Raw genomic sequence first — 25,476 nt, 5'->3', positions numbered from 1 at the left:
TTTCTACATTGTATGATTGCACTGGTTTCCAATAAATAACACAGCCAAAGTCAAGACAGCTTTCCCATTTTGTCGTCAAATAGAAATTCTGCCTTTTAGACTGCGATTTTGTATGTGCTCAAATTACTTTTTTTTTGTTACACAATGCACATTACCTTAACACTGGCCTGTGAGGATACCAGTATAGCAATATTTTTCCCAAGGGAAAAATTAAAACACCAAGCAGACTAAACTCTTTGGTCCTTTAAAAACCTGCTGTATGTAAAATATTGTCTGTTATAGCTAGAAAAATAAATTGATATGACTGGATGACAACCTAATTATGTTTGTTTCCAAAAATGTGTGTGGTTTTCCTAAATAAGTTAAATACTAATGAGTATCACGATACTGGTAGCATCCCAGTATGTAAGCAAAAAATTGCTGAGGGGAGCCTTTCTGAAATAAACTGGGAGCATTTTATGTACTGTAATCTAACCTCTATTACGATAACATGCTGGGTTGCGGTTCCACTCTCCTCATCAACAGTGATTGGTTGGTCATCTCTCCATGTATTGTGTTCCGCTGGCTTCACAAAGCTCCTGTAGCCTCCAGTGAGATGTCCTTCACCTAAGAGTGATTGGGGGAAAGAGATGGTTAGGTAACGTCAATGCTACATTGTACAATATTGACAGTTTTGACACGGTCTAGAATTGGCAAGAATGTAAGGTAAAGCTTCACATAATTTCTTAATATACTACTTATAGATCGATTGTTATGTTCGAGGCATCTTATTGTTTTCAATTAGTAAATCATAGTAAATCAAGAAGCTGATAGTGTCTTTCTGCAAGTTAGTTAAGTAATGTGATTCTATCCAAAAACTGACTAAGACCCAATTCTGGTTAACACACCCAAAGTCACATGTGTAGATGTGAACGGTGCGACAGGCCTTCTGCAAAATGTACCTCTTGCCATTCCTCTGTATCGGTCGAGGGACTTGATACTACTGGGGAAACTGGCGAGGACGCGGTCTGGCGTTGTCCTCTCTGCACGCTCCCGTGCCACCTTCAGTTCCAGTAGCTGTAGTTTCCTCCGCAATGTCCTGTTTTCTTTCTGGCTTTGAGTTATTTCCAAACGAAACACTGCATAGTCGTCGTCTACAAGTTTGCAGACCTCTACCACGGCTGCATTCGCTAGCACCTCCATAATGGAGGCTATTTGAGTGTGAAAAACCATACAGTTAGCCATTGTTAGCTAACATTAGCAGCTAGCTAATGTTACCTTGATAAAATATCAACCAAGTCCCGTCTCCAACGCGACTTCCACTACCTGGGATAATTATGTTATAATGTGCAGTTCAGAGTCATATTTTGAGTTCCAATGTGTAAATAAACGTCTAAATAACAACAATAAAAACGTAACATGGAAGTTGTTGATGGTCACTTCCGTTTAAACGTATTCTTCACTGGTTCTGAAATGGCGGTTGGCAACCAACTTTTAGTGATGCCTTACCGCCACCAACTGGACTGGAGTGTGGAACAGAGACAAGGGAATGTCTCAAATGTAACTTTACCCAATTAAACTCAGCCTTCCCCTTAAGGAAATGCAATACATAATTCAAATACAATATCACCTTAAGGGTTTCATAACAATTCAATGAAGCTTGGCTCTTCAATACCATTATTCCTAATAACAAATAGTCCCTTTCCCTCCAATTATTTGTATTTATTTCACCTTTATTTAACCAGGTAGGCTAGTTGAGAACAAGTTCTCATTTGCAACTGCGACTTGGCCAAGATAAAGCTGATGCCACAATACTGATGCCACTGAAATATAATTTGGTCCACTGTCTCAATCTCCTCCTGGCAGTGATCACACTTCCCAGTTGGATGTTTCCCTACAAATGTCAAAGTGCTGTTGAGTCTCATGAGTCCCAGTCTCAGCCTTGTGATTATGTTTCCCTCTCGAGCCGAGGAACTCCCTACCATCACGTTTTCCTGGATCTTAAACAGGTGTCTTCCCTTTCTGTCCCTATTCCACAACTCTTGACATTTTTTTACCACTGCTTTTATAAATCCCTGGCCTCTGCTTTACTGAAGAGAAAGGATATTATTGGTTGGCATCTTCGCTTTTGTCAGGTTTAATTTCTGAGTTCACCATTTGTCGACTGCGCAGAGTTTTCAATTTTATTTTATTTAAAAACAGTTTTCTAAATTCCAATGAACCACCTGCAACTAGCCATGGAAGTTTATTCAGACTCTTCGGGAGGCTTTAGGCCTATATGTTTTGATAAGGTTTATCACAACGAAAGTGGTCAAATTACTTATTTTAATTAAGTACATTAATTCGCTTTACAAGGGATGTAGAGCCTAACTGGCATACATAAGCAGTGCTTGAGTTTCAAGTTAGGGTTAGATAAATTTCAACATAAAAATGCACCTTTGTAAAACAGCGTTACATGCATAATAGCATTTTCGGTCACTTTTGATAATGGTGTTTTCAGCTAATGGAACATTCGCGCTTACAGCCTCCTACCATGTGCGCATTGCTGCGCGTATAATGTGAGGAAACAGCCTAATAGGTGTATCAACATTTTAAGCTAAACGTTATGATCTGTTGCGTCAGCCATATTGTGTAAAACATTTTTTTTTATTATAGTGGTTGTATTATTTTGTGATCTATCGCATCCCACAACTGTCCCAGACTGTTCGAAATGTTGAATAGAATAGGTCGAATTTTGTTCTATGGGGGATAGTAGATTGACACAGGCTAGTGCTTTGCTGTTTGTTATGCCTATTCATCTTTCTGTCTGACGAAAAGTAAAATGTGGATAGTTCTTCCAATATCTTCAATATGCACCTCGCAGCTGCGTCCCGGATGTGTCTGTCTTCACTTGTAAACGTGAGAAAGACCTGATCACATGACCGTGAGCGAATGAGAGTGAGGTGATTCCGAGCACGCAGCACTCAGGGAGAAGGGCATAACAGCCAAAGGCTGCAAAAGACATGGATTTTTTTTGTGGTGTACCCACGGCCACACAAAGGAGATGCCACCGTAAAATTCTAGGCATTTTCAAGTGCTTGTCAAATTGTGAATGTGTGTACAGCCTGCGCAAAAATAAAAACAAAGCAGAGCTCATGCCTTTCAAGTGACCTTTTTTTCACATAATTAGAGTCGCATCATGCAGCCTTACAATGTATTAAACATCAAAACATATAGCCCAACATTTGTAGAACTACTAAAGCTACATTAATAACTATCAATGAATCATATGGGAATTCCTATTTCTTTGTTAACCACTCAACACAGAATAGCCGCACGTGCACACTCCCTCAAATCGTTTGGAGAAAATATCCTTTCTACACTGATCAAAAAAATAAAGGAAACACTAAAATAACACATCCTAGATCTAAATGAATGAAATATTCTTATTAAATACTTTTTTCTTTACATAGTTGAATGTGCTGACAACAAAATCACACAAAAATGATCAATGGAAATAAAATGTATCAACCAATGGAGGCCTGGATTTGGAGTCACACTCAAAATTAAAGTGGAAAACCACACTACAGGCTGATCCAACTTTGATGTAATGTCCTTAAAACAAGTCAAAATGAAGCTCAGTAGTGTGTGTGGCCTCCACGTGCCTGTATGACCTCCCTACAACGCCTGGGCATGCTCCTGATGAGGTGGTGAATGGTCTCCTGAGGGATCTCCTCCCAAACCTGGACTAAAGCATCCGCCAAATCCTGGACAGTCTGTGGCATTGGTGGATGGAGCGAGACATGATGTCCCAGATGTGCTCAATTGGATTCAGGTCTGGGGAACGGGCGGGCCAGTCCATAGCATCAATGCCTTCCTCTTGCAGGAACTGCTGACACACTCCAGCCACATGAGGTCTAGCATTGTCTTGCATTAGGAGGAACCCAGGGCCAACCGCACCAGCATCGGGTCTGAGGATCTCATCTCAGTACTTAATGGTAGTCAGGCTACCTCTGGCGAGCACATGGAGGCCCCCCCAAAGAAATGCCACACCATGACTGACCCACCGCCAAACCGGTCATGCTGGAGGATGTTGCAGGCAGCAGAACGTTCTCCACGGCGTCTCCAGACTGTCACATGTGCTCAGTGTGAACCTGCTTTCATCTGTGAAGAGCACAGGGCGCAAGTGGCGAATTTGCCAATCTTGGTGTTCTCTGGCAAATGCCAAACGTCCTGCACGGTGTTGGGCTGTAAGCACAACCCCCACCTGTGGACGTCGGGCCCTCATACCACCCCAATGGAGTCTGTTTCTGACCGTTTGAGCAGACACATGCACATTTGTGGCCTGCTGGAGGTCATTTTGCAGGGCTCTGGCAGTGCTCCTCCTGCTCCTCCTTGCGTAAAGGCGGAGGTAGCGGTCCTGCTGCTAGGTTGTTGCCCTCCTACGGCCTCCTCCACATCTCCTGATGTACTGGCCTGTCTCCTGGTAGCGCCTCCATGCTCTGGACACTACGCTGACAGACACAGCAAACCTTCTTGCCACAGCTCGCATTGATGTGCCATCCTGGATGAGCTGCACTACCTGAGCCACTTGTGTGGGTTGTAGACTCCGTCTCATGCTACCACTAGAGTGAAAGCACCGCCAGCATTCAAAAGTGACCAAAACATCAGCCAGGAAGCATAGGAACTGAGAAGTGGTCTGTAGTCACCACCTGCAGAACCACGCCTTTATTGGGGGTGTCTTGCTAATTGCCTATAATTTCCACCTGTTGTCTATTCCATTTGCACAACATCATGTGAAATTTGTCAATCAGTGTTGCTTCCTAAGTGGACAGTTTGATTTCACAGAAGTGTGATTGACTTGGAGTTACATTGTATTGTTTAAGTGTTCCCTTTATTTTTTTTGAGCAGTGTATTTCATTCAGCTTGTTCAATTGTATTCTTCATACTATAAATAATGCCATGGAATTCTAAGCAAATCTTTTCTGAGAAATGCAATAGTGTAGCCCACTGCCAACTGGCATAGCCAAATCAGGACCTAACATGAGGACAACTCAGAGTATGCTATTCTGTAATTCTGAAAGACTACATTTTCTTCATATCATGCTTCTTTAGACCTGTCTAAAATAAATAGATTTATTGGGGCGGCAGCGTAGCCTAGTGGTTAGAGCGTTGTACTAGTAACCGGAAGGTTGCGAGTTCAAACTCCCGAGCTGACAAGGTACAAATCTGTCGTTCTGCCTCTGAACAGGCAGTTAACCCACTGTTCCCAGGCCGTCATTGAAAATAAGAATGTGTTCTTAACTGACTTGCCTGGTTAAATAAAGGTAAATTGTGAAGGTGTTGGCTTTATTACATGGATTTATTAGACTTTTTAAAAGGTGGATGGAGATGCTAAATCAGTGGTTTGTAGGCTGAGTGTGGAAGCCAGGAGATGCTAAATGTGTTTATGCCGTGAGACAGACAGTTATTTGCTTGACAATCCTCAGCTGATGAAATTGCGTGACCGCCACAGTTTTCCAAAAGGCACCTAAAGGACTCTCTGACCATGAGAAATAAGATTCTCTGGTCTGATGAAACCAAGATTGAACTATTTGGCCTGAATGCCAAGTCTGGAGGAAACCTGACACCATCCAGTGAAGCATGGTGGTGGCAGCATCATTCTGTGAGGATGTTTTTCAGCGGCAGGGACTGGGATACTCGTCAGGATTGAGGGAAAGGTGTACAGAGCGAAGTACTGAGAGATCCTTGTTGAAAACCTGCTCCAAAGTGCTCAGTCCCTCCGACTGAGGCAAAGGTACACCTTCCAACAGGACAATAACCCTAAGCACACAGCCAAGACAACGCAGGAGTCTCTTAATGTCCTTGAGTGGCCAAGCTGGAGCCTGGGCTTGAACTCGATCGAACATCTCTGGAGAGACCTGAAAATAGCTGTGCAGTGACGCTCCCGATCCAACCTGACAGAGCTTAAGGGGATCTGCAGCGAAGAATGGGAGAAACTCCCCAAATACAGATGTTTTGTAGCGTCATACCGAAGAAGACTCAAGACTGTAATCATTGCCAAAGGTGCTTCAGTAAAGTACTGAGTAAAGGGTCTGAATACTTACATAAATGTGATATTTCAGTTAAACAATGGTTTATAAATGTGCTAAATTTTCTAAAAACCTGTTCTTGCATTGCCATTATGGGGTATTGTGTGTAGATTGAGGGAAAATAATTATTGAATCCATTTTAGAATAAGGCTGTAACGTAACAAAATGTGGCAAAAGTCAAGGGGTCTGAATACTTTCCGAATACACTGTATGAATACTAATCAGGATACAGTATATTAATGTTTTATTTTTCATAAATGTTTTACAAATACTAGAATTGTTCTTACACTGACATTAAAGAGTATTTTGTGTAGATTGTTAAGGTAAAAAGTACAATTAAATCCACTTTAATCCCACTTTGTAACATAACAAAATGTGGAAAATGTCAAGGGCTATGAATACTTTTTGAAGGCACTGTACAAGTCTAGATGAAAATCTGAAATCGATTACTCTTGTTATTCCAAATGCATTTGTGGATCTTTTCTGCTGACAACAAAAAATACAGTCTGATGCATGGTCTGATCTAAACGTCAGTAGCTATCAAGTGGAGTAGTTACTTTCTATGTTATAGATGGGAATGGTTTTTCTGCTGGTGTATCCTGAGGTAGCTTCTGTCTGAGAACCTCTTCCCACAATGAGTGCAGGCGAACGGCCTCTCTCCCGTATGGACCTTCAAATGCCTCTTCAGATGGTGCTGGTGGGAGAACCTCTTCTCACAGTGAGGGCAGGTATAGGGTTTCTCCCCTGTGTGGACCCGCTGATGCCTCTTCAGGGTGAACGAGTGGGAGAAACTGGCTCGGCACAGGTGACAGCCGAAAGGTTTCTCCCCCGTGTGCGTCCTCTGGTGGATCTCCAGCTGTTTGCGGAAATTGAAGGCTTTCCCACAGAACGAACATGAGAAGTGCTTCTCTTTGCCACCGGATATGATGATAGCGTCACCACTAATGTCATTTGTCAATGGGTTTGTGTAGCCATTTAGTGTTGAAGCACTGGCATTGTCTGAGGTCTGGTTTAACATACGGAGAGTGTGAGGAGGATGAAGGCCAGGGAGGGTCTGTGTTTTCGCAGGGTCCATGTTCCAGTTGATAGATCCTATAGAAGGCAGGCTGAAGGCAGCACCTGTTAGGGGGTTAACCTGAGGCGTCATCAATCTCTCTGAATCACAACTATAGGAGCATGACGGAGCATCGCTAGCCGAGTCTGTGTCTGTTCTCTCCCGCTGCATACGGACACGTCCCCGTCCTTGCAGACCAAATCTACGCCCCTCCCTGGTCTCAGACAGTCTGTTGTCATACAGACTAAGTTCAGCTGTTGTTTCGTGTTCGCATGTCTGTTTCTGGTTGTGGTTAACAGTGTTGTTCCCAAGTCCAGAGTTGAGGATGCTGTCCCATCCACTGACCTCCACTATGTCGCCTCCGGTTCTGCCCTGCTCAGTGATGTTGTCCCCTGGGTCCTTGACTGCACCCGTCTGGGTCTGGGAATTCAAGATGGCTGCCCAGTCTCCCCTGTTAGCCTCCAGCCAACTACCTGCAGGGAGAGGTTACAAAATATACTTTACAAACATGTGGAGTATTTTTTTTGTCAATTACATGGTCAAGTTCATACATTATTATGTGTGTTTTGTGGATTTTTGTTTTAGGATTTTCTCCTAATCCCTGTCTACATGAAAGTATTCATAACCCTTCACTTATTCCACATTTTGTTGTTAGAGCCTGATTTCAAAATGGATGAAAAAAAAACATCTAAAATCTCAACCATCTCAACCGGAAGGGAGCTTAGCCCAGGCAAAACCCTAGACGAAAACCTGGTTTCGTCTGCTTTCCGCCAGACACTGGGAGATTCATTTTCCTTTCGGCAGAACAATAACCTAAAACACAAGGCCCAATCTACACTGCTTACCAATAAGCACTGCTTACCAATAAGACAGTGAATGTTCCTGAGTGGCCAAGTTAGTTTTTTACTTAAATCTACTTTAAAATCTATGGTAAGACCTGAAAATTGTTGTCTAGCAATGATCAACAACCCATTTGACAGAGCTTGAAGAATTTTGCAAATATGTTGCACAATTGTTACACAATCCAGGTGTGGAAAACTCATATTAGAGACCGCTGCCAATGGTGCTTCTACAAAGTATTGACTCAGGGGGGTGAATACTTATGTAAATTAGATATTTCTATATTTCATTTTCAATACATTTGCTAATATATTTTTAAAACATGTTTTTATATTATGCGGTATTACCTTATTTCAAACAGTATGCATGTTTTGGAATATTTTATTCTGTACAGGCTTTTTACTCTGTCAATTAGGTTAGTACTGTGGAATAACTACAATAATAATAATAATAATAATATAATAATAAATAATAATATTAATAATAATATTATTATTATTTATTAATTAACTACCTATTATTATTATTTATTAACTACAATATTGTTGATACATCCTCAGTTTTCTCCTATCACAGCCATTAAACTCTGCAACTGTTTTAAATTCACCAATGGCCTCATGGTGAAACCCCTGAGCGGTTTCTTTCTTCTCGGCAACTGAGTTAGGAAAGACATCTATACCTTTGTAGTGACTGGGGTGTGTGTGTGTGTGTGTGTGTGTGTGTGTGTGTGTGTGTGTGTGTGTGTGTGTGTGTGTGTGTGTGTGTGTGTGTGTGTGTGTGTGTGTGTGTGTATATATATCATCCAAAGTGTAATTAATAACTTCATGCTCAAAGGGATATTCAATGTCAACTTTTTTTTCTTTTTTTTTACCAATAGGTGCTCTTCTTTGCGAGATATTGGAAAACCTCCCTGGTTGAATCTGTGTTTGAAATTCACTTCTCAACTGAGGGACCTTACAGATAATTATATGTGTGGGGAACAGAAATGAGCTAGTCATAAAAAAATATACAGTGCCTTGCGAAAGTATTCGGCCCCCTTGAACTTTGCGACCTTTTGCCACATTTCAGGCTTCAAACATAAAGATATAAAACTGTATTTTTTTGTGAAGAATCAACAACAAGTGAGACACAATCATGAAGTGGAACGACATTTATTGGATATTTCAAACTTTTTTAACAAATCAAAAACTGAAAAATTGGGCGTGCAAAATTATTCAGCCCCTTTACTTTCAGTGCAGCAAACTCTCTCCAGAAGTTCAGTGAGGATCTCTGAATGATCCAATGTTGACCTAAATGACTAATGATGATAAATACAATCCACCTGTGTGTAATCAAGTCTCTAGGACAACAATCAGTCGTATATTGCACAAATCTGGCCTTTATGGAAGAGTGGCAAGAAGAATCCATTTCTTAAAGATATCCATAAAAAGTGTCGTTTAAAGTTTGCCACAAGCCACCTGGGAGACACACCAAACATGTGGAAGAAGGTGCTCTGGTCAGATGAAACCAAAATTGAACTTTTTGGCAACAATGCAAAACGTTATGTTTGGCGTAAAAGCAACACAGCTCATCACCCTGAACACACCATCCCCACTGTCAAACATGGTGGTGGCAGCATCATGGTTTGGGCCTGCTTTTCTTCAGCAGGGACAGGGAAGATGGTTAAAATTGATGGGAAGATGGATGGAGCCAAATACAGGACCATTCTGGAAGAAAACCTGATGGAGTCTGCAAAAGACCTGAGACTGGGACGGAGATTTGTCTTCCAACAAGACAATGATCCAAAACATAAAGCAAAATCTACAATGGAATGCTTCAAAAATAAACATATCCAGGTGTTATAATGGCCAAGTCAAAGTCCAGACCTGAATCCAATCGAGAATCTGTGGAAAGAACTGAAAACTGCTGTTCACAAATGCTCTCCATCCAACCTCACTGAGCTCGAGCTGTTTTGCAAGGAGGAATGGGAGAAAAAAATTCAGTCTCTCGATGTGCAAAACTGATAGAGACATACCCCAAGCGACTTACAGCTGTAATCGCAGCAAAAGGTGGCGCTACAAAGTATTAACTTAAGGGGGCTGAATAATTTTGCACGCCCAATTTTTCAGTTTTTGATTTGTTAAAAAAGTTTGAAATATCCAATAAATGTCGTTCCACTTCATGATTGTGTCCCACTTGTTGTTGATTCTTCACAAAAAAATACAGTTTTATATCTTTATGTTTGAAGCCTGAAATGTGGCAAAAGGTCGCAAAGTTCAAGGGGGCCAAATACTTTCGCAAGGCACTGTATGTTACACACTTACTGCACACAGAGTGAGTCCATGCAACTTATGTGACTTTTAAGCAAATGTTTACTCCTGAACTTATTTAGGCTTGCCCTAACAAAGGGGTTGAATACTTATTGACTTAAGATATTTCAGCTTTTAATTTTTAATGAATTCCACTATGACATTATGGGTTATTGTGTGTAGGCCAGTGACAAAAAAAATCAATATAATACATCTTAAATTCAGGCTGTAATACAACAAAACGTGGAAAATCTCAAGGGGTGTGAATCAGGGAAGGCTCCTCCTCAGAGGAGGGGACCTCCTCAGTGAATTACATAAAAATAAAAATCGTTAAACATTTTTTAAAAGTTATCATTTTTAGATAAAACTATACTAAATATATTCATGTTACCAAATAACTGTTTAAAAACACACTTTTGCAATAAAGGTCTACAGTAACCTTAACAGCACTCTCTGGGTGGCACCATGGTGTAGCCGGAGGACAGCTAGTTTCCATCTTCCTCTAGGTATATTGACTTCAATACAAAATATTCATGGTTCTCACCCCCTTCCATAGACTTTCACAGTAATTATGACAACGTCCGGAGGACGTCCTCCAAACTATCAGAGCTCTTGCAGTATGAACTGTTGTCGACCAAATCAAAGGATCAGAGAATGAATCTAGTACTGAAAGCATAAGCTACAGCTAGCTGTAACTGCAGTGCATAAAATGTAGTGAGGAGTTGAACAGTTTTAACAAATACATTTTAAAAAATGGAGGATTAAGAAAGAGAGCTAGCTATATTTTTTATTTTTTTACTTTCACTTTCAATTATCTAGCTAGCGAATGTCGCTAGTTGGTTTAGCTTACTCAAACACCCGGCTCAAACAGAGAGAGATGCTATGTTAGCTAGCTGGGTATGGCTATCTAACACTGAAACTCTCCCAAGGTAAGCTTTTGGTTTTTATTAATTTATTTCCACCGGGGCCTGCCGGTGTAAATGCTAAACTGCTTGCTGTACACTAACGTTTGTGGCTGGTTTAGTAATGCTAGTAGCTAAATAGGTTGACTATGACGTTAGGTGACAGTGATGTAGGCTGTGTGTGGCGGTTAGCAGTTATGGAATGACGGTTTGGCTTGGAAAGTCCACAAGCCAAGGGAAAAGGTGACAGGAGGAGAGCGCATAGATGCGAGTAGGAATTATACAACGAGCAAATGATCATGCTTTTTGTATGTGGCTGCTATGAAAGTGAACTGTGTTTGCGGTGATCAGGAGTGTATTCATTCAGCTGATTCTGTTGAAAAGCATTTCTTAAACGGAACGAAACGGGAATAAACATAACTAAATTTGGCAAATAGAAACTCTCATTTGCAAATGTAGGACTAATGACTACAAGGCGGTATTGAATGTGTCAACTGTCTTAATGACTAATTTTTCTCTTGACCTTTTGTAGCAACCTCATGATGGGTATAGGGGAAATTTGAGTATCATGTAGTATCCTAAACCTGTCGATGTTACATTGTGCTGGATGAATGGAATATGAATGACAATCATTCAATATGCTCTAATAAGGTGTTAAGGCCATGCTCTGGCACTGACCGCCACTGTTGTGAACACTGCATCTACCTCAAATATTCCAGTATCCGGTTACATTGTACATTTGGTACCTGCACTGACCCTGTATACAGCTTCCTCTCTTATTTCTCTCTTTTTTTTTTAATACTTTTTCTTTATTAGTTATACTATTTGATATTGAATACTGCACTGTTGGGTTGGGCTTGCAAGTTAAGCATTTCACTATACTTTTGCATTCGACATATGCAACTTGAAACTTTTGAAGGTAAACATAACTTGTATTGATTTCATTTTATGAATGAAGAAAAAAATAATAGCCAGACTTATCACTATTCCCATTGAATATCTATTACTGTATGTAGGCTATATGTATTTCTCCCTTACCTTGATCCCCCATCTTTAGTCCACTCAGCAGATCAATGCTCTCTGGTCCGTCTTCTACTGTCTCCTCTTTGACCAGCAGCAGATCAGGCTTCCCATCCTCTATGTCTACTGACTGTAAGAGATACAGAGTGAGAGGATGTTGGATTAAGAAATCTGATATGAGCACCCTACTATGGAGCATCTTCTGATTGGGCAATGGGGGATTGCTATGTAACATGTAAATGTAATGCTATTACACTCTTTAATGGTTTGATAATTGTAAGGAATGGTTCCACACTTAAGACAAAATTAATCAAGACCTGGGCCCGTATCCATAAAGAGTCTCAAAATAGAATTGCTGATCGAGGATCAAGTCCCCACCAGTCTATATAATCTTATTCAGTATGATCGAAAAGGCTAAAATGATCCTAGATCCGCACTAATACTCAGAGTGGCTTTGTGGATACAAACCCTGACCTAACACCATTAAGACAGTAGTTCAGTGGGCTCACCTCAGTGAGACTGTATGTGGTCCTGTGCTGCTCAGCTGGTTCCTCTGTGGGTTCAGGAGGTGGTGTAGTCTGGTTGTCCTCCATGACCATGGTCAACTCAGGGTTCCCCAGACCCTCCTCACACCCCTCCTCCTTCACCAGCAGCACCTCTGGACCCTCCTCCTCCTGGAAGACAGGTGATACAGATTACACAGACATACACTCCCTCAGGTATGTACACACAGATAATAAACACTTTCAACATGGAGTGTTTACCCATCCCCACTACGTTTGAGTCCTATACTGTAGTTACAGAATGACTTCATTGCTGTTAAACCCATCATGTTATACAAAAATATGATGATGTGGATGAATGAGTCAGCTATAATAAGTCAGACAAACCTATGTTGACGTGTAGGTGTTTGTTATTGTGAGGGTATGTGTAGGTATATGTACTATGTGTAGGTAGATTTAGTAAGTGTATATTGGTTATAAAGCACTGTTGGGTGTATGCAGAATAGGGTGATATCAAATGTGATGTATACTAAAGAGAGATTCAATGAAAGTCAGAATGAAAAGTCCCATGTTGTATTTATTAAACAAACAAGTTTGAAATCCACTATGTGAAAATCACACACATCAACAAAGACATCTGCATGAACTTGATAAACTGCATTAATTTTCTCATTAAAAGTGTCTTGGGAAAGAAATAAAGCAGTTGAATGGAAGTAATGAAATAGGCATGTGAACATATAGCCTACACAGTACAAACACAATATATAACAGACATTTTAGGCTTATATACTGAACAAAAATATGCACACAGCAGTTCATAAAAGGAAATCAGTCAAATTAAATAAATGCATTAGGCCCTAATCTATGGATTTCACATGACTGGGAATACAGATATGCATATGTTGGTCAAAGATATATTTTTTAAAAAGCAGAGTGTGGATCAGAAAACCAGTCAGTATTTGGTGTGACCACCATTTGCCTCATGCAGCATGACACATCTCCTTCACATAGTGTTGATCAGGCTGTTGACTGAGGCCTGTGGAATGTTGTCCCACTGCTCTTCAATGGCTGTGCGAAGTTGCTGGATATTAGCGGGAACTGGAACACGCTGTCGTACACGTCGATCCAGAACATCCCAAACATGCTCAATGGTTGACATGTCTGGTGAGTATGCAGGCCAAGGAAAAACTGGTGCATTATCATGCTGAAATGGCAGCAGATGAATGGCAAGACAATTGGCCTCAGAATCTTATCATGGTATCTCAGTGCATTCAAATTGCCATCGATAAATGCAATTGTGTTCGTTGGCCGTAGCTTATGCCTGCCCATACCATCAGCCCACTGTCGCCATGGGGAGAGAAGTGAACATTCAATTGGTAACAGCTCAGGTGAACATTCCTGCAGTCAGCATGCCAATTGCACGTGCCCTCAAAACTTGAGACATCTGGGCTTCCAGAGTGGCGCAGCGGTCTAAGGCATTGGATAGAAGTGCTATTACAGACTCGGGTTCATTCCCAGGCTGTGCCAAAACCGGCGGGAGTCCCATAGGACGGCGAACAATTGGCCCAGCTTCGTCGGGGTTTGGCCGGGGAGGCTTTAGTTGGCTCATCGTGCTTTAGCGACTCCATGTGGTGGAACGGGTGCCTGCAGGCTGACAGTTGAACAGTGTTTCCTCCGACACATTGGTGCAGTTGGGTTCCGGGTTAAGCTGGCGGGTGTTAAAGAGCGCGGTTAGGCGGGTCATGTTTCAGAGGACGTAGGACTCAACCTTCGCCTCCTGAGTCCGTTGGGGAATTCAAGCAATGAGACTAGATCAAAATTGGTGAGAAAAAGTGGGGTGAAATACACACAAAAAAATAAATCTGGCATTGAGACATCTGTGACATTGTGTTGTGTGACAAAACAGCACATTTTAAAATGACCTTTTATTGTCCCCAGTACAAGGTGCACCTGTGTAATGATCATGCTGTTTAATCAGTTTCTTGATATGCCATACTTGTCAGGTGGATGGGTTATCTTGGCAGAGGAGAAATACTCACTAACAGGGATGTAAACACATTTGAGAGAAATTACCTTTTTGTGCATATGGTAAAGTTCTGGTAGCTTCAGCTCATGAAACATGGGACCAACACTTTACATGTTGCATTTATATTTTTGTTCAGTATATATATGCCTTATATACAGTGCATTCAGAAAGCATTCAGATCCCTCAACGTTTTGTTACATTTCAGCCTTATTTTAAAATTGATTTTTTTTAAAACGTCCCTCATCAATCTACACACAACACCCCATAATGTCAAAGCAAAAGCAGGTTTTTAGAATGTTTGCAAATTCAGACCCTCTGCTATGAGACTCAAAATTGAGCTCGGGTGCATCCTGTTTCCATTGATCACCCTTGAGAAGTTTCTACAAATTGATTGGTGTCCACCTGTGGTAAATTCAATTGATTAGACATGATTTGGAAAGGCACACACTGGTCTATATAAAGGTCCCACAGTTGACAGTCCATGTCAAAGTAAAAATCAAGCCATGAGGTTGAAGAAATTGTCCGTAGAGCTCCGAGACAGGATTGTGTCAAGGCACAGATCTGGGGAAGGGGACCAAAAAATGTCTGCAGTGTTGAAGGTTCCCAAGAACACAGTGGAGGTCAGGGAGGTGACCAAGAACCCGATGGTCGCTGTGACAGAGCAGCAGAGTTCCTCTGTGGAGGTGGGAGAAACTTCCAGAAGGACAACCATCTCCGCAGCACTCCACCAATCAGGCTTTTATAGCAGAGTGGCCAGACTGATGCCACTCCTCAGTAAAAGGCACATGACAGCTCACTTCGAGTTTGCCAAGTGGCACCTAAAGGACTCTGACCATGAGAAACAAGATTCTCTGGTCTGACGAAACCAAGATTGAACTCTTTGGCCTGAATGCCAAGTGTCACATCTGGAGGAAACCTGGCACAATCCCTACTGTGAAGCATCATGCTGTGGGGATGTTTTTCAGCGGCAGGCAGGGACTGGGAGACTAGTCAGGATCGAGGGAAATATGAACGGAGCAAAGTACAGAGAGATTCTTGATGAAAACCGGCTATCGAGTGGAATAGTTACTTTCTATGTTATAGAGTGGAATGTTTTTTCAGCTGGTGTATCCTAAGGCATCTCCTCTCTGAGAACCTTTTCACACAGTGCGTACAGGCAAATGGCCTTTCTCCCGTGTGGACCTTCAGGTGCATCTTTAGGTTGCCAGCCTGGGTGAAGCGCATGTGACACTGGGTACAGCTGAAGGGTTTCTCCCCTGTGTGGACCCTCTGGTGCCTCTTCAGGTCACCAGCCTGGGCGAAGCGCATGTGACACTGGACACAGCTGAAGGGTTTCTCCCCTGTGTGGACCTTCTGGTGCCTCTTCAGGTCACCAGCCTGGGTGAAGCGCATGTGACACTGGACACAGCTGAAGGGTTTCACCCCTATGTGGACCCTCTGGTGGATCTCTACCTTCTGTGGGCAATTGAAGCCTTCATTACAGAACATGCAGAGGAACTGCTTCTCTTTACTGTCGCCTGATTTTGCTCCACCTTCCAAAACCTTGGGCCTTTGGTCATTTGAGTTCAAAACCTGTTCGAAAAGGTCCCGGCTCTGTGAATCGAAAGGCCCCATCGACATGGACACTGGGTCACGTTCCCTGAACGTGTGTAAAGGGGAGTGGGTCGCAATATTTGGATTTGTCTCTAAAATTTCCCTGTAATCTAAGAAATCTCTGCCTTGTGAGTGTCCATCTCCTAAGCGAGTCTCGTCTACATTCCATGTCAGAGGAGCCTCGCCCTTCACTTTGACAGTCCTCTCATCGACTATAACCTCCCCTTTCTTATCTAGGCAGCCTTCAGAGTACACCCTACTACTGTACCGGTTCCAGTCCCCTCTAGACAGATCAGTCTGTGTCTCTAAACCCAAGGGCATGTTGCCAGGGTCCATCTCTGTAGTGTAAGAACATGACAGATCATTGCCAGTCTCTAACGTGTCACCTGAGTCCCGATGGGAATGAACCATCCTAAGGCTTGGGTTACCATAAAGTAAATACTCTGAGCCAGGTACAGGACAGCCCAGTGGTCCCAGTCTCTCTGGGTCTGATCTGTGGTCAGGTCCTGTGCGTAAGAACCTTTGTGTTACAATTAAAGTCTCGGTGTCTTTCTCTGACTTGAGGACGGCATTCAGCGTTCCACTGACCTCCGTGATGCTGCATAGGGCCATGGGCTGGGGCGCGGTGATGAGGTCCTCTGTGGCTAGAGGGGGCGCTACTCCAGCCGCCACAATCTGGATGTCTCTGCTGTGTCGACGGTGCTCTCTTTCAGTCCTTTCCTGCTTGACCAAAGACGATCCTCCAGGACCTGCAGCCTCTGCATCTGCAGACTGACACATGAAGAGAGGAGGTTATTACAGGTACATGAGTTGAATTGGATAACAATGTCATAGGGAAGTCTCACAAGCTCCCCTATGGCAGATACATCAGGATGTACATGTAAGCAAGTGAATAGCTAAGAGGAGCCTTTCTGAAATAAAACAGGCCACATTTGATGTACTGTCATTTTTTATGTTACACTATTACACTAACCTCGATCACAATAACATGCTGGTTTGAGGTTCCACTCCCCTCATCTATAGGTATGGGTTGGTCATCTCTCCATGTTTTGTGTCCTGCAGGCTTCACAAAGCTCATGTGGCCTCCAGTGAGATGTCCTTCACCTAAGAGAGTTATTGGGGGGAAAAATGGGTGGTTATGTTTTATAATAATACAATTGCTCAGAGAAATAGATTTTGTTCAACAAGTAATAAATACAATTCTCAAAAAGGGTAGGGGTCCACATTATTGACAATCCTGTTTTTAAACCCTTTCAATACCTCACCTTGTGAGGATAACGTCAGGGGGCATGGAACTAAAGCCCTGTTCACACTGCAGGCCTTAATGCTCAAATCCGTTTAGTTTTCAAATCTGTTTTGGAACTCTGACTGTCCAAACAGCAAGTTACAAATGGCCAAATTCAGACAGCAGTCATTTACTGTCATGGCTACGCCAGTTGTCATAGTAACGACGGGTGTGTGCGCAGTTCTGTAGGCTGATTGGTGGTGGTGCACATGGTTCCTATCACTCAGAAGTTACAGTGCCTTGCAAAAGTATTCGGCCCCCTTGAACTTTGCGACCTTTTGCCACATTTCAGGCATCAAACAAAGATATAAAACTGTTTTTTGTTGTTGTGAAGAATCAACAACAAGTGGGACACAATCATGAAGTGGAACGAGATTTATTGGATATTTCAAACTTTTTTAACAAATCAAAAACTAAAAAATTGGGCGTGCAAAATTTAAGTTAATACTTTGTAGCCCACCTTTTGCTGCGATTACAGCTGTAAGTCGCTTGGGGTATGTCTCTATCAGTTTTGCACATCGAGAGACTGAATTTTTTTCCCATTCCTCCTTGCAAAACAGCTCGAGCTCAGTGAGGTTGGATGGAGAGCATTTGTGAACAGCAGTTTTCAGTTCTTTCCACAGATTCTCGATTGGATTCAGGTCTGGACTTTGACTTGGCCATTCTAACACCTGGATATGTTTACATTTACATTTACATTTAAGTCATTTAGCAGACGCTCTTATCCAGAGCGACTTACAAATTGGTGCATTCACCTTATGACATCCAGTGGAACAGCCACTTTACCATTCCATTGTAGATTTTGCTTTATGTTTTGGATCATTGTCTTGTTGGAAGAGAAATCTCCGTCCCAGTCTCAGGTCTTTTGCAGACTCCATCAGGTCTTTTGCAGACTCCATCAGGTTTTCTTCCAGAATGGTCCTGTATTTGGCTCCATCCATCTTCCCATCAATTTTAACCATCTTCCCTGTCCCTGCTGAAGAAAAGCAGGCCCAAACCATGATGCTGCCACCACCATGTTTGACAGTGGAGATGGTGTGTTCAGGGTGATGAGCTGTGTTGCTTTTACGCCAAACATAACGTTTTGCATTGTTGCCAAAAAGTTCAATTTTGGTTTCATCTGACCAGAGCACCTTCTTCCACATGTTTGGTGTGTCTCCCAGGTGGCTTGTGGCAAACTTTAAACAACACTTTTTATGGATATCTTCACGAAATGGCTTTCTTCTTGCCACTCTTCCATAAAGGACAGATTTGTGCAATATACGACTGATTGTTCTCCTATGGACAGAGTCTCCCACCTCAGCTGTAGATCTCTGAAGTTCATCCAGAGTGATCATGGGCCTCTTGGCTGCATCTCTGATCAGTCTTCTCCTTGTATGAGCTGAAAGTTCAGAGGGACGGCCAGGTCTTGGTAGATTTGCAGTGGTCTGATACTCCTTCCCATTTCAATATTATCGCTTGCACAGTGCTCCTTGGGATGTTTAAAGCTTGGGAAATCTTTTTGTATCCAAATCCGGCTTTAAACTTCTTCACAACAGTATCTCGGACCTGCCTGGTGTGTTCCTTGTTCTTCATGATGCTCTCTGCGCTTTTAACGGACCTCTGAGACTATCACAGTGCAGGTGCATTTATACGGAGACTTGATTACACACAGGTGGATTGTATTTATCATCATTAGTCATTTAGGTCAACATTGGATCATTCAGAGATCCTCACTGAACTTCTGGATAGAGTTTGCTGCACTGAAAGTAAAGGGGCTGAATAATTTTGCACGCCCAATTTTTCAGTTTTTGATTTGTTAAAAAAGTTTGAAATATCCAATAAATGTCGTTCCACTTCATGATTGTGTCCCACTTGTTGTTGATTCTTCACAAAAAAAATACAGTTTTATATCTTTATGTATGAAGCCTGAAATGTGGCAAAAGGTCGCAAAGTTCAAGGGGGCCGAATACTTTCGCAAGGCACTGTATGTAGCAAGCTAAGGTGACAACAATGCCTGCTATGGATGTTTCCCAGTTGCTTTGAATGTTCAAAATCATAGTGTAAGAACACTTAAAGATCCAACTTTCAAAACAAGTCCTTTTTGGCTAGTCACAGCAGTCAACTAGCTAGCTCGCTACAACATGTTATTGTCAAAACTGTCAACAGAGTAGCTAGCAGACAACAAGATATGCTAAATAAGTCTAAAAACCACTCGAGGGAAAATAAATCAGATTTGACTGTTCGCATGGACAGGAATCAGATTTTTATGGCTTGAAATATATGATTCCATGTGCTTTTTGGCTGTTCAGACTGCAGGAAAAAGAACTGATTGAAATTAAATTTTAAAAAATTGCATCACTTCAAACTGCCATTGTAATATAGGGTGGTGGATCTTTGATGTTATGGCTCTATTTTGCTTCCACTGGTCCTGGTGCCCTTGTAATGGTCAATGGCATAATGAACTTTACTCAGTATCAGGATATTTTTTCCAAAAACCTGGTTGCCTCTGCCAGGAGACTAAAACTTGACAGCAAATGGATCTTCCAGCAAGACAATAACCCCAAGCAAACATCAAAATCCACAAAGAAATGGTTAATTGCAATGGCCATCTCAGTCTCTGGACTTAAAACCTATTAAAAACATAGTTTGAATTGAAGAAAGCAGTCCACAAGTGCAGACGAAGGATATCAAGATTTTGGAAGGATTCTGTATGGAGGAATGGTCTACAGCCTTGTTCACAGTAGGTATGGGGTTATTTTCTGCTCGTGCATCCTCATTTCAACTCCAAACCCACCATTTTAATGTCGTCCAAAAAATGTAAACACCTGGAGTTTGCTAAACAGCATTGTAAATTGGATTGGAAGCAGTGCTTTAGTCAGATGACTAGACCACCAGTGGTGGTGAAAATAATATAAATTCCCCCTCCAAAAAAGTCATACAATATAGCTCAGTATTTGAATAATTTATTTTAGTCCTTTTTCTCATCGTTATCAAGGGTTTCAATAATATCGGACTCCTCTGTATCTCCAAGGTAAATGTGCAGTTTTATAGCTAATCTCATGGTATTTTATGCATTTTGCTCATTTCAAGCTCATTTCCTGCAATTCTACCCATTTGCTATGGTTTATAACCTGTTCATATGCTATCTGGCGGGGGCTGACCTCCAGGGGACCCACAACCAATGTTCCCTCTAAGATGCGCACCTCCTCCAGGAATGCTGCTCTGGGCATGTGGCAGCAGTGTGTTGGAGGGAGGTTCCAAGGTGTGAGAAGTGTGCAGAAGGTCATGAGACAAAGGAATGTGTAGCATTGGGGAAAGTGGTGGTATGTGTTAATTGTAGGGGTGCCCATGGGACTGGGGATCAGAAATGTCCGGTGCGAGAGAGGCAGTTTGAGGTTTCCAGGGTTAGAGTAGAGCAGAAGTTGTCATATGCTGAGGCAGTGAAGAAAGTAGAAGAAGATGGGTCAAGGGAGAGGGATCCTGAGAGGAGTGGTGTGAGTCGTAGATACCAGTACAGAGGGATAGGCCAACAAGTAATATGTTCCAGTAAGATTCGATTTTTAGCATTTATAGAACAGATTATAGTTATCAACTGTACTGCACGGATGGAACATAAGTCACAGAAAATTGAGGTTGTGGTGGCAGCTGCAGAGAGGTATTTGGGTGTGCGAGACTTGACATTAGAAGAGTTACAGGGTGTGTTGAGTGGTGGTGTCCCATCCTTGCAGGTTGTTGGCCTGAGGTAGGACTAAATCGTTTTAAATAGTGGAGTAGGGTGGTGTTTTTTTGTGAGTGTAGTGTTCGAAGGTAGGGTTATTATTTATTTATTCATTCAAGCACTGTATAAGGGAGTTGTACTTCAGTCTAGTAGGTGGCAGTAATGCAACATTGATTGGTTGCCAACAGCCGTTAAAACTCATCGAAGGACTTGCTGCTCAGAAGAAATGCCAGTCCTCTGCAGAGACCAAGAGATTTAACTTCACTGAGTTCACCCCATTAGTTTGCTTTATATAAATCAATGTTTTTTCTGTGATCGAATCAACATTATAAATCAGCCCCTTTTCAATGCAACAAACCAAAACAAATCTAACTTTACAAGACTGAGTTTGTGATTTTCTTGTAGGCAGAGCCAGAGCACAACGGAGTAGAATTCTATTGGCGGGGTAGCTAGCCTACGAGCGGTCTTTCAAACATACGAGTGAATGCACTTTTCAGATCAGAGATTATTGCCGCATGTGTGCACATTAGTTGATATTCCTTGCTCGTTGGCGAGTTATTAGGCCAGTTATATACAGGGTTGGGAGTAAGGATTACAAAAATCGGTAACTAATCTGTTACATTACCAGCAAAAATATTGTAATCAGATTAGATACTTTTGATACTTCGAGGATTACTTTTAAATTCAAAAGGATGTTTGCGAGAGAAAAAATAGCATTCCTGTTTTCTCAATGACATTCAAATCAGCATTGATAAAGTCGCAAGTTTTTAAGTTTGTTCCACCTGAGTGAGTCTGACCACAAATCAGAGACCACTATGATGACACACCAAATGTGTTTGATGGATCCCGGGAAAAGAGCAGAAATAGGCTTTTGTAGGCTTCCAATGGTGCGACTGCTGTCGGCATCCAAAGATTATCCAACTTGAAGGTAAGGATGACAGCAGTGGTGTAGTCTACGGCGATACGTATATGACTTTTTATTGATATCTACATAGCGCATTGATGTGAATCCCTGTCTCCTAGAGATGAACGTACTTTGGTGCGAAAAGTGCAAATCAATCCCAGAACAACAGCAAAGGGCCTTATGAAGATGCTGGAGGAAATAGGTTAAAAAAATATCGTTATCCACAGTAAAATGACTCCTATATCGATGTAACCTGAAAGGCCGCTCAGCAAGGAAGAAGCCACTGCTGCAAACCGCCATAAAAAAGCCAGACTACAGTTTGCATCGTTATGTTTAGAGGATAAAGGGGCAGCCGAAGAACACCATCCCAACCGTGAAGCACGGGGGTGGTAGCATCATGTTGTGGGGGTGCTTTGCTGCAGGAGGAACTGGTGCACTTCACAAAATAGATGGCATCATGAGGTAGGAAAATTATGTGGATATATTGAAGCAACATCTCAAGACATCAGTCAGGAAGTTAAAGCTTGGTCACAGATGGGTGGACAAATGGACAATGACCCCAAGCATACTTCCAAAGTTGTGGCAAAATGGCTTAAGGACAACAGGCAAGGTATTGGAGTGGCCATCACAAAGCCCTGACCTCAATCCTATAGACAATTTGTGGGCAGAACTGAGAAAGTGTGTGTGAGCAAGGAAGCCTACAAACCTGACTCAGTTACACCAGCTCTGTCAGGAGGAATGGGCCAAAATTCACCCAACTTATTGTGGAAGGCTACCCGAAACGTTTGACTCAAGTTAAACAATTTAAAGGCAATGCTACCAAATACTAATTGAGTGTATGTAAACTTCTGACCCACTGGGAATGTGACGAAAGAAATAAAAGCTGAAATAAATAATTCGCTCTACAATTATTCTGACATTTTAGTCTTAAAATAAAGTGGTGATCCTAACTGACCTAAAACAGGGAATTTTTACTGCGATTAAATGTCAGGAATTGTGAAAGTGAGTTTAAATGTATTTGGCTAAGGTGTATGTAAACTTCCGACTTCAACTGTATATGTAGGCTTGCATTGAACACCACATATAGGCTATATTATAAAAATCAAAAGCTATTTCTGGGGCCTCCCAAGTGGCACAGAGGTTGCATCGCAGTGCTAGAGAGTTCACTCCAGATCCGGGTTCGATCCCAGGCTGTGTCGCAGCCAGCCGCAACCGGGAGAACCATGACATGGCGCACAATTGTCCTCGCGTCGTCCGGGTTAGGGGTGGGTTTGGCCGGCTAGGATGTCCTTGTCCCATCGCGCGCTAGAGACTCCCTGGGGCCGGGCGCATGCACGCTGACTTCAGGTCACCAGCTGTACGGTGTTTCCTCCGACATATTGGTGCGGCTGTCTTCCAGGTTAAGCGAGCAGTGCGGCTTGGTGGGGTCTGTGTCAGTGCTGTGTGCAAGTTGACTATGCAAGCAATTTGGAATTTATTAACACATTGTTTATTAAAACGAGAAGCCATGCAGTCGGTCTCTCCTCAACTCTTAGACAAGAGTATGCATAGTATTGAAATTAGCCCTCTGATTACAGTGGAGAGCTAAATGTGCTGCTCTGTTCTTGGCCAGCTGCATGTTAAAATTTGCTCAATGCTGACTCTTTCATATGCTATCTGGGGGAGGTCGGGGACACATGCAACACTTATAATAAATTCTTGACATACTATTTATTGATTATGTTCCATGCATCACATTATTTTAATTGAGCATGACAATAGGAAATTCAGTAAATCAAAAATCTGGTTAGAATATTGTCTTGCCGCAAGAAGTATTTGTTATTAATTGACCTGCCTGGTAAAATAAACGTAACATGGAAAGAAATGCACGGCAGCTAGCTAAGTAATCAGGGGAAGTTTGGCACACTATCCAAAAACTGACCAAGACCCAACTCTGGGTAAGACATCTGACCACATGCGCAGAGGGGAACGGGACAAAATGCCCCACAGCCTCTGCCTTCTGCTAAATGTACCTCTTGCCATTCCTCTGTATCGGTCGAGGATCTTGACACTACTGGGACGACTGGCGAGGACGCGCTCTCGCGTTGTCCTCTCTGCGCGCTCCCGTGTCACCTTCAGTTCAAGTAGCTGTAGTTTCCTCCGCAATGCCCTGTTTTCTTTCTGGCTTTGAGTCATTTCCAAACGAAACACTGCATAGTCGTCATCTACGAGTTTACAGATTTCTGCAACGGCTGCATTTGCTAGCACCTCCATGATGGAGGCCATTTGAGTGTGAAAAACCATAACATTAGAGTTACAGGTAGCCATTGTTAGCTAACGTTACCTAGCGTTAACTATATCACCTATATCAACCAAGTCCTGTCTTCAACGCTAATTAAACACTACCCGGGGTACATAAAGTGATGCTGTGCAGTTAAATGAATCATATTTTGAGTTCCAAGGTGTTAATAAATGTCTAAATAACAAAAGAAACGCTAACGTGGAAAGCGTTCTTGGTCACTGTTCACTTCCGTCTACTACTTCTTCGTGTGGTTTTCCGGCAGACTATACGCTTTGTTGCGTATTGCTGCCTTTCACAGTTCGGAAAGTGCATTGCACATTTGTACAACAAAAAAGCTAAAAAGGGGGGAGAAGTTAGGGGGAGCGGGGGTCGAGTTGAAGCAATTGCACCACCGTTTATTCCATATTAGAGCGCCCCCATTATACCTCGATGTGTAGAGCTCGCCAGCTGGTAGTCCTAAAAAACGGAACGAATTACCTCTGGTTCATTCAGCCATTCCTATGGGGAAAGGCTTAGGAGGTTTTGTTCTCTGAGGTAATATCAGTTAGTTAACATGACCTTTATGAATTATGAAGCCTTTGTGCTTTTTAAAAATTACATAAGTGCTTAAAAAAAAATCACAAATATTGATGTTAGGCAAGGTATAAAATTAGATTTAGGTAAGAATGTCTTATTTTACCAGCCACGTTGCGAGCATTACATTTGCTAATAAAAATAGTAAGAAGTATGAGCATATGTGCGAGGGGCGATTTATTATAGAAAAATGCTGCAGTAGCGGTTCAAAGTATTTCTGCTGTTTTGTGTCATAGATGTTAATCGCACAAATAAATACGAATCCTACATCCCACATCAAGACGCAACACTTCCTGGCAGGAGAGCTGTGCGCTAAAATAGATTCATTTTTGGAGGCGCAATCCACAGGCATAAAAATTGATCTAATTTACTCTAAAGTCCACAAAGTGAGACTTTGTCCTCATGTTCTTGGCAGTTTACATCGTTTTGTTCATAAACTCGTTTTTTTTTCAACGTT

The 25,476-nt window shown here is 42.1% G+C and overlaps 3 protein-coding genes across 3 annotated transcripts in view; all 3 read right to left on the bottom strand.

Annotated features, from left to right (window-relative positions):
- LOC118395642 (uncharacterized) overlaps positions 1 to 1,453 on the bottom strand; it is a 28,133-nt gene extending 26,680 nt beyond the window's left edge. Inside the window, exons 1-2 of the mRNA XM_052465110.1 lie at positions 888 to 1,453; positions 476 to 606 (exon numbers count right to left, since the gene is read on the bottom strand). Coding sequence (XP_052321070.1) covers positions 476 to 606; positions 888 to 1,224 — 468 coding nt within the window. The 5' untranslated portion in view covers positions 1,225 to 1,453. The remainder of the gene's footprint in view (positions 1 to 475; positions 607 to 887) is intronic.
- Positions 1,454 to 6,277: 4,824 nt separating this feature from the next.
- On the bottom strand, positions 6,278 to 24,688 carry LOC118395643 (uncharacterized). The gene is made up of 6 exons (XM_052465140.1): positions 24,178 to 24,688; positions 17,250 to 17,380; positions 16,865 to 17,047; positions 12,664 to 12,828; positions 12,173 to 12,284; positions 6,278 to 7,577 (listed from the first exon to the last, which is right to left on the bottom strand). Exons 1-6 carry the CDS (start codon positions 24,470 to 24,472, stop codon positions 6,616 to 6,618), a joined length of 1,848 nt encoding a protein of 615 aa, XP_052321100.1. The 5' UTR covers positions 24,473 to 24,688; the 3' UTR covers positions 6,278 to 6,615.
- Positions 13,217 to 16,857, bottom strand: LOC127908081 (zinc finger protein 239-like). The gene has a single exon (XM_052465194.1). The coding sequence runs from the start codon at positions 16,685 to 16,687 to the stop codon at positions 15,761 to 15,763; it is 927 nt and encodes a 308-aa protein (XP_052321154.1). The 5' UTR covers positions 16,688 to 16,857; the 3' UTR covers positions 13,217 to 15,760.
- Positions 24,689 to 25,476: the final 788 nt, after the last annotated feature.

This window comes from Oncorhynchus keta, chromosome 16 (assembly GCF_023373465.1).
Source record: "Oncorhynchus keta strain PuntledgeMale-10-30-2019 chromosome 16, Oket_V2, whole genome shotgun sequence".
Taxonomy (NCBI): domain Eukaryota; kingdom Metazoa; phylum Chordata; class Actinopteri; order Salmoniformes; family Salmonidae; genus Oncorhynchus; species Oncorhynchus keta.
Note: the sequence above shows the minus strand (reverse complement) of the source record. Positions and strands in the feature narration are given on the sequence as shown.